The sequence below is a fragment of the Heterocephalus glaber genome, unplaced genomic scaffold (genome assembly GCF_053883595.1).
Source record: "Heterocephalus glaber isolate CG9 unplaced genomic scaffold, H.glaber_assembly_v1.0 deba00001465, whole genome shotgun sequence".
Lineage (NCBI taxonomy): Eukaryota > Metazoa > Chordata > Mammalia > Rodentia > Bathyergidae > Heterocephalus > Heterocephalus glaber.
The window spans coordinates 7,446,375-7,461,867 of NW_028258312.1; the positions used below are offsets into that span (position 1 = coordinate 7,446,375).

Below are 15,493 nucleotides of genomic sequence, written 5' to 3' on the forward strand. Positions count from 1 at the left end.
TATTTAAAGATCATGCTACTGATTCTGACTGCCATTTGTGAAGACTGATGTGGCTAAAAGACAGATAAGTGACTAATAACCCTTTTCACCCTAGATACATAGAAATTAGTGACTTTGATGCCTAGAGTCGTGTTTTCCCACGTAATTTTCCTCAGTGTGAGCTGCCCCACTTCTTGATTACTGATAAGCAGGTTGATCTCAGCTTCTGTGTTTTCCCAGGATTTTTTTTTTTTTTTAGTAGCTTGCCTGTATCGTTTTGAATGGTACTTCACTGGGTTTTTTAAAGCATTTCTAACACTCATCCGGCTTACGTTAATCCCATTTCAGGTCACCATAAAGCAGTTGTTTTCATGTCTAATCGGCAGGCTTGCATAATCCACAAGAAGTCTGTTGTCAGGTGCACTGCTGCAAGCTGGTAAATTTGCTGCATTCTGGGATTGTGTTGTTTATGCTCCTCTCATTGTTTACTATTATCTAAAGTATTACTCACATGTGATGTTGATGAAATTGTGCAGATAATCAGATGTGATCAGTTCAGGTCTCTAGCCATGTACTAGAAGATTGGACATTCGTCATTTTGATCTTGACCTTGTTGCTACAGTGTGTGCACACCCTGTCTGTGGACTCAAAGGTCAAGCAGGCCTTCTAGATTTGATTTTCTACTCTGTCAGTCAGCACACCATTAAGCAGAGTGCTGCCAGTGACCCCTGTAATCTCAATATTGCCAGTGAGAGGTGTGTAGGGTTCTCTGATGGGGGTAACTATGTGATCTCAGCTGTAATTCAATTCTCTGTGTATTTATTGCACACCTGATGTTTGCCAAAAATACACAAGATGCCACAAAATACAAAGAAATAAGGCACAATTTCTACCTTCAAGGAGCTTGCATATTATTGCGTGATGATAAAACCCCATCTCATGATTAGAAGGAACAGACAGTAAGTGCCATTGGAGGACAGAGCAAGCTTATCAATATTCAACCACTGGACTTACTCTACAAAAAGGTCTGTAGTCATGGCCTGTCTTTCTATTTGTGCATTGTAGACACTCCCACATCAGCCTACAGCAGCACCTCTTGAATGAGTCCCACAGGCTTTTAATGATATTCAGTTCTGTTAAGTGGAGTTTCCCAGAGGACTAAAAATCACAGTCTAACACTGGCTTCAGAATCCTTTATTCTACTCTCAGAAAATCACTACACACAATAGATTGAATAAGATTGGACTGATTTGCATCCCTGATTCACCAATTGGTGACTGAGCACCTCAGCCTATTTAAGCTCAGATGACTGTTGGATGTTTCACATATATTGTATAATAAGTTTTTGTCACTAATTCACAAACTTTTATGATTATATATGAGACAAGGGATTTTGCTTAATAGTAGGGCTTACTCATTACACAAATATATTCTTGACTTTTATAAATTTAAGAAATATTTTCTTTTGCTAAGACTGGTTGTTTTTTTTCTCATCCATTTTCATATGATTAGTTACTTTTAGGTATTAATTGTTTAATTTTTAGTTTCTTTTATATTATTACTTAAACTCCTCTTAGACTGCTTCAGCTAATACACAAATCAGTACAAAAATAAAGGGTGACCATCTTGTTTCTCTTGTAATTTATAACCTGAAGATTTTACCATCACAAATATTTAGCAAAGTAGTCTTGCTATCCAGCCTTGTATTTACATATGGGATTTACTGATGCAATGTTAGGTCAAAAGTCAATATAAAACAGGAATGGAGGTTCTGATGTCTCGGCCTTTGGAAGTCTTTTCAGAAAATTGCACAAGCAGATCACTGCACTGTGAACATAATGGGCTGCTTAGCACATCTCCAGTCTTCACCTACATAGGGGCCTTTGTGTAACACATCAGCCATTCTTCCAAGGTAGTGTCATCAGTAGTTTGGAATTCAAGAAAAGTAGGACAAAGGAAGACTTGTTAGATCTGCCAAAGTAGAAGGTGACAAAAGAGGAAGAGGAAAAGTTAGCCAGAAGGCAAAAGAAAAGTAGCAAACTTAGGAGGATTCTCAGCCTTTGGGAATAATTTTAGAAGAAATAAATATTGAATTAACTCACAAGCTTCTTTGACCTCATTCAACAACAAGTTGAATAATCTTGTACATAAAACAAATAAAACTAAGGAGAAAATTGATACTCTGATTTTTTTGGCTATTAAGAATTTTAAAGATTTAAGAGTATAAAATAGAGAGTTGTATAAACATTAAAGATATGCAGTGCCTTAATGAGAGATTATTAAATACCGCCTTTGAAAATCAAGTTAATTTCCAATCTCATCCAATATTGCAATTGAATACAAACTAAAAAGAAATCATCAATGCAACAGAAAAACGGTTACCATAGTCACAGTAATAAAATAAACAAATAAGATGTCTTTGAAGCAGATGGCATACAGCAAAGTGGCCAGTATGAACTACAGTATTATTAATATATGGGTGTTGACAATACAACTGTTATGAGTGGAAGAGAATTTCCAATTAAGTTTTTCTGCGTGCTTGACCCTAGAGCCCCACTCGCATTCTCCAGGATTTCTTGAGCTTGCAAACAGTTCTCCTAATTGATTAGCAGGTGGCATGCAATTCTCTGCCTCCCCTCAGCACCCTCTAGGTTGCTATAGTAATACAATCCTAACTTACCCTCCATTGCTTCCCTGTTCTGTCTGATTTGTAGAAAGAGATTGTGTGAACCTACTGGACAAACTGGTGCTGGCGTTTCTATTCAGATGTGTTTCCTAACATTCCTGTTTGGCTTAGTAAATGCAAAATGCCCTTTATGCCAGCTTATGTGTTTACATCTTACAAAACTGTCAAAGAAAAAAATGACATTCTATTTGACATTCCACTTTACTTTATTATTACTAACTGAAGTACGAGAATGTTAAATGTTTTTAAGGCAAACATGAAAGCATGTGCACCTTTCTTAAAGATTCCTAACCTTCACGGTGAAATGTCTTCTGTTAACACTGACAATACTTTTAAAAAAATGTTAAGCACAGTATTTTGAGATAAAGCACACACTCATATATCTAAATGCCTCTTTGTTATTCTAGAAAAGCTAAGGCAAATCAATAATATTTATATACCTTTGCTGTAGTGTCTTGCCAATGTAAAAAGACCAGCAGTCACTTGCAAATAATTTCCTAAGAAATCTTTATTCTCTAAGGCTACTATTCACACATAAAAACCAATGAGGGCAATCTAGGCAAACTTCACATTTTCAATAAAGAAATAGATACTTAATACATAAAAATACCACTTTTTATGAGTAAAGGAAACCAAAACAGGTCATTGTATTTCATCCTCCTGACCATTCCTTTCTTTAGACAAACAGCAGCAGTGCCCTCCTTAGAACAACTCATTTCACAGACTACATAATATGAAGTCCACATTATCAGAACAGTGATTGTATTTCAAATTATATTATAATGAGACTATGTTTTGGACCAACATTTGACATCTGCAGTTTTAGTATTTTGTATACTTTACAAACTACATTAATGCACATGACAGAGTTTGTATAAATAGGACAGTAGTTCAAAATAAATTACCATATTTTTACAAGAAATATTAAGACATTTCACCTCTTAGGACCTCCTTAAGTCAAGGGATTGTCTGAAAAGCAGCCATAGCAGTTGGGATTCACTCTTCATCTTGCCCAAGAAAGATCTCATAACCAGAGCTAGTCTGCTAAATAGAATGTCCAGTGAAAGAATCAGAAGAAAGTGAAATTAAGAAAACAAAATAGGGAAAAAAACAAACTTCGAAATTGGCAGTGTGCCACTAATTTCAAAAACAGAAAGGACACCTTTAGTGGTTATACCACTTCAAAAAAGGTTCAAGGCTTAAATGTACTTTTCAATAATTGTATTGTAAGCTCAGTAATTTTAATCACAGTATCATGTCTGCTTGTTCTGTCATATTGATTATTTTGAAATCAAGAAAAGATTCATTTAATGTATTGACAATCAAAGAATGATTTTTAAGTAAAATGATTCTCTTTGATCTGCAATGCAATATATGTAGTTAAATACGTCATTTTTGAGATGGCATTTTTGTTCAACCTTCACTTTTAGATTAATATTATTTTACAATGAAACCAATTATCTTCCCAATACTTGGCTTTGTCATGGAAAGCAGAAGAGGTAAAACAAATGAGTCAAATATAAGAAATATTTCAGGTATACAAAAGACACAGTTTTTCAGATCTTCTAATGTAACACCTGTGATGTCCAAAGACAGGTAAGACTATAATGGTCCCTTCCATTTGAGAGGAGCCAAAATCATGATCTTACTTTAGGAATTTAGACTGATTTTTTATATATATTTTATGTATGATGCTAACCATTAAGAACATGAGTTCACATTCTTTCCTTCTCTCACCTAATCTCCATCTTTTTTTTTCTTTTGAGATTGCTGAATGAAAATAAATGTAATAATCAAAATCAAACAGCGAAAATGCATTCTGACACAAATCACAAATTCTTCATTTTTAACACTATTAAAGGAGGAACACAAAGTCCAGATGAAAATTCACACAGAGTCAAAGACAGATAATAATGATGAACCATTTACAAGGCACTTTACCACAGATTATAGCAGGTCCTCAGAATAATCCTGTGAATTTTGTATATCCCATATTTTAACTAAGAAGAGTGAGATTGAAAAAGTGGTTTGGCCAAGACAACATTGCTAGACCTCAAATTTCTTATCTTCTGATACTAAATCTTCTCCTTTCTTTACTGCTGTTTCTTCCTGTCTTCTGATACCATTCTATTTTACCTTGTTAAACTATTATATCTATTTTTTCCCCTTTTGTAATAACCATCACCTATATTCAATGCTTAGATTTTCTGCTTCATATCTACAATCAGAATTGAACTAGACATCTTGTATATTCCTTAGCAGTCACATTGCTTTTGGCAGTGATAGATATTTCACTCTCAGAAGTAATTTAGATTCTAAACTCAATTTTAAATAGTTTATGGGGTTTTTTTCTCTGTTATTCTCTCCAGCTTCTGTTTAAACTTACTTTACCAGAAAACTTTTACTTTGAAGTAAACTGTTTTCAATTCTAATTTTTTGAGATTGCCTGTGATTCTTAAAAATCTTTTCACTGTATGCTAAGGAGAAAAGAGACTACCTAGTTTAGTAATCTGAAATACAATTATGCTTTTAAAACAAATTACATTTGTTTTATTAAGTATATTTTTAGGGTAAGAGTTTATTAGACAATGGTCACCACTTTATTTCAGACAACTCAATAAAATCTTATCAACTAGATTGAGATGTAAAGAGCACTTTTCTGTTCTTCACAGTAATTCCACCTGCTGCCAGCCACATAGAGGTCATTAAAATATCTAACTTCTGTGCTTGCTTCAGCAGCACATACACTAAAATTAGAATGATACAGAGAAGATTAGCATGGCCCCTGTGCAAGAATGATACCCAAATTCATGAAGCATTCCATATTTTTTTAAAAACTTATCTTCTTCATATTCACAGAAAGTTTTAAATGTGTATTCCCCAAATGTAGTCCCTTTAAAAAAAAAGAAGTATTATGTTTTTTAAAGTGGTATTAAAAACAGTACTATTCAAAAAGTACACTAGTGAGACTATTCCATAGATGTATCCTAAAGTTATAAAATAAACTTTCGATCTACATGAACATTTCACTTAGCAAAAATTTATTGATGCCTGTGAAATATCATGTAATATGTACTAAAAGAAACATTTAAAAGAGTTAGATAAAATCCTACCCAGGAAAAGCTTAGGGTGATGTCTTTTAGAATGTGTCTCTTTCCGCCAGCATCCAAATTATCTGTGGAACTTGTTAATAATGGAGATTTCTAAACCCTACCCCAGACTTACTGAATCATAATCTACAGGTAAGATACAATCCACACTTCTAATAAGTAAGTCAATGATTCTGAGACTCATTAATTGGTAACACATTTCTATATCAAAAAGAAAGACAAAAATATAATTTTGAATGGTTATTCTAATAGAATTAACATCAGTAATGTAAATTTGTTTTGCATAGGTGTGAACACGTGGCTTATCATCATCTGCTATGAGCACATAGATAAATATCTAGATTTCTATGTCTTAGATCCCTTTAAGTTTAAATGAAATAAATATATTATTCTAAAGGTTCAATTTTGAACTAGAAGTGTCAAAATGAAGTTATGTTTGCAAGGAATGGAAATAGATCTGAACTATGAACATGTCTATATAAATCACTCAAAGAATTCTTTAGAATGAACAACAAAAAAATGATAATGAGATCTTGGCATCTTTGATGTTTAATGGCAATAGCAACATTAAGTGACTCCATTCGAGTCCAGCACTCCAGCCAGTAGTTCAGATAGTCAGTTCAGATGTATAAGTGGCTGAGGCTCAGACATATCCATCATTTGGATTTGCTCTTCTGCTCAATTCAACCAGTTCTGGTCAGCTCAGCCAAAAGTAATAATTCACATTGCCTATAATAGTTGTATACATAGCCCCAAGGAAAATTGTTCTTATTTGCATTTTACTCAGCACTATAAAATGTTAAGTAGAGCTAAATTCCAAAAGATGCTTGAACAATCAGTAGAAAATGCCAAGACAGGAAATATTGACAAACTAGTATAAATAAAACTTTTCCAGAAATTAAATGTAACTTTCCAATATTTTTTAATAAAGGGCTAATCACTATAAATCAGTCATGTTAGTAAATTTGCATACAGTGATGGTCTATGCTGTAGGTCATAATTCTACAGAAAATAAATAGATAACACAATGAAGTAAAATATAAAATATGTTCAGGATGCTGCTGGATATACTGTGTACCATGTTTCTTTTTGGGAAGTCTTTAGGCTCTGTTCTGGCATTGAAGCTGCTATCTAGAATAAGCACACAATACCACTTACCTCTTGAGGTTTGCATACTAGTTAGAGAAACAGTCCATAAAACATGAACAAATCAAGTAATAATGGAATTTACAAGATTAAGGAAATTTACAAGTTTCTGTGACAGAAAAAAATAGGGTCAGGATCTAACTTTACATAGACTTATCAGAGACTTCTCTTAGAAGGAACTATCTAAGTCTAGAACTGACAGATGAAAAAGATAGCCCACAAGGTCTGGGTAAAGGAATTGTGGGAACAACAGCCACAAAGGGATGGCAGAGGGAGAGAATTTGGTGAGGTGAAGAAATGATAGAAGACTGATACAACCAAAGTAGTAAGTAGTAAGGATTGGATATTTGGACTGGGACATGTCTCATATAGGCCTTGGTAATGAACTTGGTTTTTATTCTGGATCAGTGGGAAGCTGTTGAAGTGTGTTATGCAAAGAGATGTGATCAGAAGTTCTTTTTTTACAGTTTTACTGAAGCTGCTATGTACAGAAAGGATGGGGGTACAAAGAGGACCATTTGGGGTTGTTTGTTGTGTCCAGGGGATATGATGGTGACCTTGGAGATGGACAAAAGCAATGAAAAAACTTTATTTTGGAAATAGAGTAAAGAAACTATGCTTGTCCTTCTGGGATTTATGTGGAGTGGTTAAGTGTATCATTTTATAGTAAACATATAAATACAAATCCAGATGTTTTGAGTATAGAAATGTAGGGAAATAGGGAATAGAGATTTTGTAGCTACTAACTCCCATCCCCTCTCCCACCTTAGCCTCTGTCCTCATTGAGGTCTTCTTCTTCATAGAAACATTTGCCTCTGTATATACATGTGGACAGGTCACTCTCCTTCCCACAGAAATCTGCAAGCATTCTGAGTTCCTATACTTACATCAACAAGTTTTTCTTGAAACTATTATGTTTCATAGGTAACTTATTCCATTCCTGTTATTGCCTTTATAATCACTCATATTTTCAATAAATCAACATTTTAGATGGAGAATAAATGCCAAGAAAATCAGTGGAAGCTTTTAGAAACTTTAAATGTCAGATACATTTTATGTACATATATACTTAAAATATTATCATTTGTACTATTGCATACTGTACACATCCTGTCATAGATAAACATTGCTTTTATAATTTAATATGTTTTCCCACTAAGGAGTAGTAAAAGTAATTTTACCTTTTTTTTTTTTTTTTTTGGTACCAAGGATTGAAATCAGGACCTTGTGCTTGCGAGGCAGGCGGTAGAACCACTAAGCTAAATCCCCGGCCCTGCAAAAGTAATTTTAGAATGTTTAAGATAATTTATCAGACTTAATACTACCAAACAAATGTGGTTCATTTTAAATAATAAGACTACAGTAGGAAAAGAAGCATCAGGAAAAATAGGAAACCACAGAATAATTAGATTTATGCTTTCAAAAGCACTTGGCTCCCTGCCCTCCACTCCACCCACAAGGAAATAAAAGGACAAGCCATTTAGAAATGAATTCTTCTAAGACTTTCCCTATTGTGTCTGTTTAGTCTTTACCATTTTCAATATTGACAGTGAGTTTCTTTTCACCACCAACATGGCCAGTTCCTTTGAGGTAGAGAGAGATTTCACCTTTCATTGCCTTGTGTTATTTCCCCTCTACTGAACTATGTAAAGAAAGATGAATGGTAAAATGGCAGTGCATTAGATGGGTGCCTTAGACTATTCACTCCTGCATGGGGAGATTTTTTTTTTTTCAAGTGTTAGTTTATATTTTTTAAGTCTGCTTTAGCAAGAAACTGTACTTTCTGAGAGATAATTATGAAACACATAACTTGTGTTCAAGAGCCCATATTCTACAAATGGCTGCATGCACTTACAGTGATGACTGTATGACTATATAATTATAGGCAGGCCCACAGCTAAATAACATGAAAGAACCATGCCCATAAGGGTTGGGATACGTGCTTTTTGCTTTATTTATAGTAGTAATGTTGTAGGTATTAATCTTGTTAAAACCACTATCTCTTTCTCTTCAAACTCTGTCTTCTCTGTAAAATAATATTTTGAAGGTATTCATAAGTAAACTACTTGTTTTCTTCAAATTTGAATGTATATGATCAGTTAGAAGTAATAGTATTTTTTGAATTTCTGTATACAAAATATAACTGTGATATTATTTCAAAATGTACTATAGCCTCTTCAAAAGGATTATCTAGTGAACATTTGGATAGGGTTGGGAGAATCGTCTTTGCTGACTTTTTCAGGGCTTTTTTTTTTTTTTGGTAACAGGGATCGAACTTGGGTCCTTGTGCTTGCAGGGCAGGTGGCGGAACCACTGAGCTAAATCCCCAGCCCCTTTGCTGACTTTTTAAATGGAATGAATCCAAGAACCAAACATTCTTAAATAAATAAAGGTTTAAAAGAATAAATGTTTCACAACTAATGGTGTGATGGGTTGCTACTGTATATGTATTTCTTTGAAAACCTAGTCAGTCTTTTTTTTCCATTGCCTTTTTAATCTTAGTGAAAAAACTTTTCCTTACAGCTTGAGCAGTCCGCCTATTTTCTCTTTGTGTTTCTGCTTCTCTGCTCCAAATTTTAAGATAAACTCACGTTACCTACACCAGTGTTCAAAGAGCAATTATATTTTCCCATATTAATTGTTCTTTAGAATTTCTTTTGTTAAGGCTGAGAGGAATTACTCTCAATTCCTTTTTTTCCTATGATAGACTTAACATTTTTAAAAGCTTTGTAGATTATAAGAAATTTGATCTTATTTAATATCATTTGCCATTCTTAAAATATTTGGATACTTAATATATGCATACCAAATGAGGTCAGTTATAGGAGCAGGTGAAATTAAGAGTAATTGCTAACATGATATTTGTGTGTGTGTGTGTGTGTGTGTGTGTGTATTTTGGTACCAGAGATCGAACTCGGGTCCTTCCACTTGCACAGCAGACATTGAAACCACTGAGCTAAATCCTGGCCCTGCTAACGTGATATTTTAAAAAGCCATGAACAACCTCCTTCATTCTGTCATTTTAACTTCGTGGAATACATGTAGATACTAATTGACATATGACAAGAAAACGGGTTGGTTATTTGGGTGTCAGTTTATCATCATAAATAACAAGAAAGGGAGAGTTTTTCTCCCTATAAAAATTCTGGTTTGAAATTGAAGAAGCATTTCTAAAGATAATTACTACATTAGTGAAAAATATAACCTTATGATAGGGAATATGCTGTCTTACATCAACTTTATTTACCAAAGAATTATTATGTGTTCATAGTTAAAGGTCTAGCTATATAGTTACAAAAATTATTTTCCATGTTTTGTTCTTTGCATTTAGTTCATAATCCTTTGTATGAAGGAGAGTGGCTGTTTCTAGCTGTTGGTCAAAGGGCTGCTCAAGAGTGAAAGGCTTTATCAGCTACATCTGGAAGGCACCTCTGAGAAACAGTTATTTCCTAAGGGTTCTGAATACTGGCAATAAAGCTACTCACCATAAGCAATTTACAAGCATCAACCAGGAATTAAACTTAAAAAAAAAAAAAGAAAGAAAATGAGAAGACACTTAAACAAAATGCAACCCCCCTCTCAGATTTTCAGCTCACCAAAGGTTGTATACAGCCCATGGTTGGCCAGCTCCAAGGCAGAACATCATGGCAAAGCAGCATAACTGCTTACAACAAGGTGGCCAGAAACAGGGAGAGCAGGAGGAGCCAGGGAGGGAGAGCCAGCTTCCAGGTCATGCCCAGTGATCCCTTTCTGCCAATAAGACCCCACCTCCTGATGTCATGTTTAGCCATAGCACCTCCACAATTCAGTCACCTTCCAAAAGCCCCATCTATGAGCACAGGAGGTTCTTGGGGGACATCTAGATCTAAACCATAATAATAATTATACCTTAATACCATATCTCATCAAAGTCAAGATATCATTGTTAATTATTATTATTTTATAATTTTCTTTGCAAAACATTTATTAGTACATTTTAGATATACATAATAACATTCATCATGGGGAATATGTGCTTGTGCATGATGTAGCTTTCTTCTTTTTTTCCCATTCCCCTCCTCCAACTCTCGTCTGTTTGCAGGGCCTTTGTTTCTATTTTTTCCTTCCATTCTTTTTTTTTTCTTATCCCTTCTTTCTTTTCCCCTTCCTTCCTCCCTTGTTCTCCTTCTCGTCTGGACATTTTCTTCCTATTTCCCAATATCTGTTATACATTTTAGTCCTTATGTCTACTTTCAGTTTCTCACACCAGAGAAACAATGTGAAATTAACCATTATTAACCATACTACTAAGGAAGGGGGAAATTCTGCCAAACAGGATATGATACCAGCCATTGTTTCTAAGAGACATTCTTGTTTCAGACATGAAAATGTGGGGAAAGACATATGCTCCTTAGGCCTAACGATACTTGGTAGCTGTGTGCACTTGGATAAGTTATTTGACATCTATGACCCTCAGTGACCTCATCTATGAAGTGATAGGGATAATATCCACCTCATAGGAGTGTTCTGAGGATTAGAAAGAATGAATTTAGGCCAGGAATGGTAATGCACATCTGTAATCCCAGCACTCCAGGAGACTGAGACTGAGGGATCACAAGTTCAAGTCCAGCCTGGGCAACTTAGCTATATCAAGATAAAATAATTAAAAATGGCTGGGTACTCCTGTGAAATAAAGAAACGTTTTCTGGATTTTGGTGCCTGGAATGTTTTGTTGCTTAACTGTCATCATTTTTGTTGCCACTTCTGTCTCATAAGTCTTCAATTAACGCTTGATTTAGTGGAAACTTTGTGAAGCCAACCTGCAAGAGGTTATGACCTGTAACAAATTCATGGAATAAAATCACCAAGAGCTGGGCCGGGGATTTAGCTCAGTGGTGCCGCCACCTGACTCGCAAGCGAAAGGTCTTGAGTTCAATCCAAAAAAAAAAAAAAAAAATCACCAAGAGCTGTGTTGACAATGCACCAGGCTACGTGGACAAGAAGGAAACTTCTATTGCTGAACATGGAGATTGGGGCCAGTGGCTCTACAGGAAATGGGGTCTCGAGAAATCCAGGCAAGAATTTAGCGTTTGGAGAGTGATAACAATGTTCTAGAAGAAGATGATGTGACCATATTTGAATAAATGTAGATTTTTATACATGGAAAAAAAAGAATGAAAGGCTTTAAAGCCTATTTGAAGAGACTGAAGTACTTGGCCTGCTCAACAACAAAATCTACTTCTTGAGTAAAATAATTCTAGAGTTGTGGCAACATTGCATTTTTTTTCTCATATAATTAATTACCTAAACCATAGTATTCAATGTGGCTGTGAGCCATTATATAAATATTGCTATTATGTAATGCAGTTACAGTTCTTATTATTAGAGACCATTTATTATTTACAACATACCACTTTGTCATGGCTAGTTCACCAAAATAAATTAACCTTTAGCATTTTAAATATGTAGGAGAAATTGATTTAGCATTTATTTTCTATTTAGTGTTTTTATTACAAGTCATAGGACTTTGGGGGCATCATTTTAATATCCACTGAAACCTCCTGTGTAGATACTCTTTTAGCATGGTGGTTTATATTAAATTGATAATTCACCTATGCGGTTTTCAATTATTGTTTTTAGGTACATGCTTTATTGCTTTGTTTTATTTAAATGTTTAATCAGTAATTTTATTGTGCTTTTTTTAAAACAAAATTCAAGTCACCAGTCCAACAAAAATAAATAGGTTTCTATTTGATGGGCTGAAGAAATCATTAACTCTTTGAAGAAATTAGATGCAGATAGCTCAAAATGCACATTACTAACTGGAAAAAAATGTGTTGAAGTACTAAGTTTTCCTAACTTATTTTGAAGCAGAAAATAAACATTTTTACTACTAGTCCCTCTACCTTTCTTCCTCCATATTATCTTTTTTAATATAAAAGGAAAGAGATTTACTTCTTAACCTACCATAGGTAAGCTAATTATTCTCCCTTCCTAACTTTTGAACTGAGAACCAGCTATTGGAGTGGTAAGAGATTTGTGAGAGTTCGTGACACACACCAAATTAATCACCAAATTAAACATTAGGATCTTCTCACCATGCACAAAGGCAGATACATAATTTAACTATTCAGGAGATGCAAGCAAAAAAGAGTAGGAAAGGATGCCGATAGCCAGAAGGGTTATAGCTAGTATAGTCAGCAAATGAAGGGACAAGTAGTACAGATTTTTGTGTGACAATCTATGTTAGTATCTTTATAAATTACTTACTGTCTGTATAAACCCAGAGAAACTAATATTTGTGAAGAGGACTTCCTGCTCCTTTTCCCCATCTCAGTCACTATCTAGTCTTGGGTGGGTAAGAGCTTTAACTCCAGAGTCAGACCTGCCACTCTGAACTCCAGAACTATCTGCAAATTACTTACCTTTGAAGCCAGTATTACATCATCTGTAAAATTGGAATTATGTACCATATTGAGTGCCTGATATGTTTAAGGAATTTTCTTGGACCTGAGCTTTAGTAGTGAACTACAAGTAAAGTCTGTGCTTCAATAGTATCTACATCATGAGGCTATGGATATAAAATTTAGCAAAAATGCAGCACATACAGGATACATTCAATAAATGTTAGATGTTATCTTTATCAGTGCCACATTTTATGTACAAATGCACTGCATATTTAAGATACATATTTTTTAATTGTAATTTTCAGAGTAGTAGTCTGCAACAAAGATTTGAATGCATGTGTTATATTTAGGAGGTTATTTCTACTAAGGGAGTAGAGTCAGAAAAGAAGGTGGGGGAAAAGCCATTAGAAGGTACACTAATGAACTTATTTCTACTGTAGCAACTGGTACTCAGTCCCACTGGACGGTATCTGGAAGATGAGCCAGAGTGTGCCTGTGAGTTATCCCCCCAGCAAAAAAGAAACTGGGTTATTTATTAACCACCTTTCTGTTGATGACCAAGGGCTAGTTTTTGGCATTTAATTCCATATATTTGCTACCCAGCACCATGTGCAATCCAGACATGGTTTGGAGCCAGAGAACACTCTTGGCAAAGGCATAGCTACTTACAACAGGGAGCTGTTGGCCTTTTCAGAAACAGTGATTGCTGAAGGAATATGTTAGGGAAGTGGCAGCATCTGCTAACGCAGATCATCATACAAAAACTACAACATAGGGCAGCAGGTAGCAAGATCAAAATACACAAAAGCATAAGAAGTGTACAACTGTACAAACATTGGGTTTATAATTTTTTTAAGGGTAAGGATGAGAATTTAGTATGGAAGCACAACACCTGATTTACAGAGAAGAAATATACTTGAGAATTTTTCTTTCTGAAAGTATTGCCAGTAATTGGCCCTGAGGAACATTCAGGATGGTCACTACTTTTGATCAGTTCTTTTGTCAAATTGGAACTTAATTACATAACATTAATATAAAAAAATCAGTATTTTTTTCTTAGTTGCTGCAACACTTGAACATTCCAGAGTAAATTGAATCTTACATCAATTTTACAGGAAAAGAAAACTATAAAATCTTTGTCCTTGAGGTTCCACTTGACAGGGTCAAAAGCAATTCTTCCATTGTATTATACCATAACACAAATCAGAAAATGCAAAGACTTCAGAACCGCTCTATTTCACATATTATCTTCTTATCTTGCTGCTGCAGCTGAGCAAGGGTATTATTAGGCGCAAGAAATTTTGTTGAATTCTTAAATTGGTCTCAAGAATTTTGTGATAGGTGGTTTATTCAATTTAAAACATCATCTGGTGAAATTGCTTTTAGGTTAAAAGGAGGGTTCCTCAGATTATATTTAGGGCAAATTTTTTCAATTACTTGGTTAAGTTCAGAATTGCTAAACTGTAGAGTATGAAGACTCTGGATATATTGGTGGTTAATATGTTAAAAAGAAAATTTTAGAAGGAGAATAGAGAAGCCAAAGCCAAGCTTTGTCTGCTTGAAAGTTTTACACAGGATTAATACGGACCTGATCACTTCTTTACTTTTTCCAACCCAGCTTATTCTGAATAATTTAAACCTTAATTAATGATTACTAATTTGATATAAAAGCTCTATGCAAATGCCCAGATACCATCTGGAGCATTCTACCCAATTACATGTAATAAATATTTCTCGATATGACTCCTTGTACCCGATTAGAAATGAGTGTGGCTCTCAGCCATAACACTTAATTTTTAGTGAAACCTAAAACACATAAATTCAGACAAATAAAGAGATTTTTATGCCCTTTCATATTTTTGGTCTTTCCTAGCAAAGGCTATAAGCTGAAGTCTTTGAGGTCTGAGTTTCCTTTGAGCTCAAATCATTCTCTATAGGCAGAACTTCTCTGGTTACCTGATCTAACTTAGCTAACTGCTGAGCTGTGCCCGCGTTGATACCACCTCACCCTGTTTACTTCTCTTCAGCACATTCCTCAGTCTCAGAAGCACTTGCTCCTTTGTCTGTCTATGTTTGTCTGGTTCTTCCCACCAGAATGTTGCCACTGTGAATTGTCTGTCTTGCTGATTGCCACATCCCAGTGTCAAGGACAGTGCTTCCCACAGAGCAGAAGCCCAATAAATTTT

General features: G+C 34.8%; 1 protein-coding gene and 1 non-coding gene across 6 annotated transcripts in view; both read left to right on the plus strand.

The window, feature by feature from the left end:
* Fbxl17 (F-box and leucine rich repeat protein 17) overlaps positions 1-15,493 on the plus strand; it is a 489,427-nt gene that overhangs the window by 404,243 nt on the left and 69,691 nt on the right. For 2 of the 5 annotated variants that reach the window (XM_087180688.1, XM_087180687.1), the window contains one exon: positions 1-15,493. This exon is cut by the window's right edge and continues 23,470 nt beyond it. The exons of the other annotated variants lie outside the window; for them this stretch is intronic. Coding sequence is in view for 1 of the 2 variants with exons in the window: in XM_087180687.1 (XP_087036813.1) it covers positions 1-41 (41 nt within the window). In the remaining variant the exon portion in view is untranslated. 5 annotated transcript variants of the gene reach the window in all.
* On the plus strand, positions 5,389-5,495 carry LOC147826564 (U6 spliceosomal RNA). Its single transcript, XR_015439034.1, has one exon. It is a non-coding gene; the product is annotated as a U6 spliceosomal RNA (small nuclear RNA).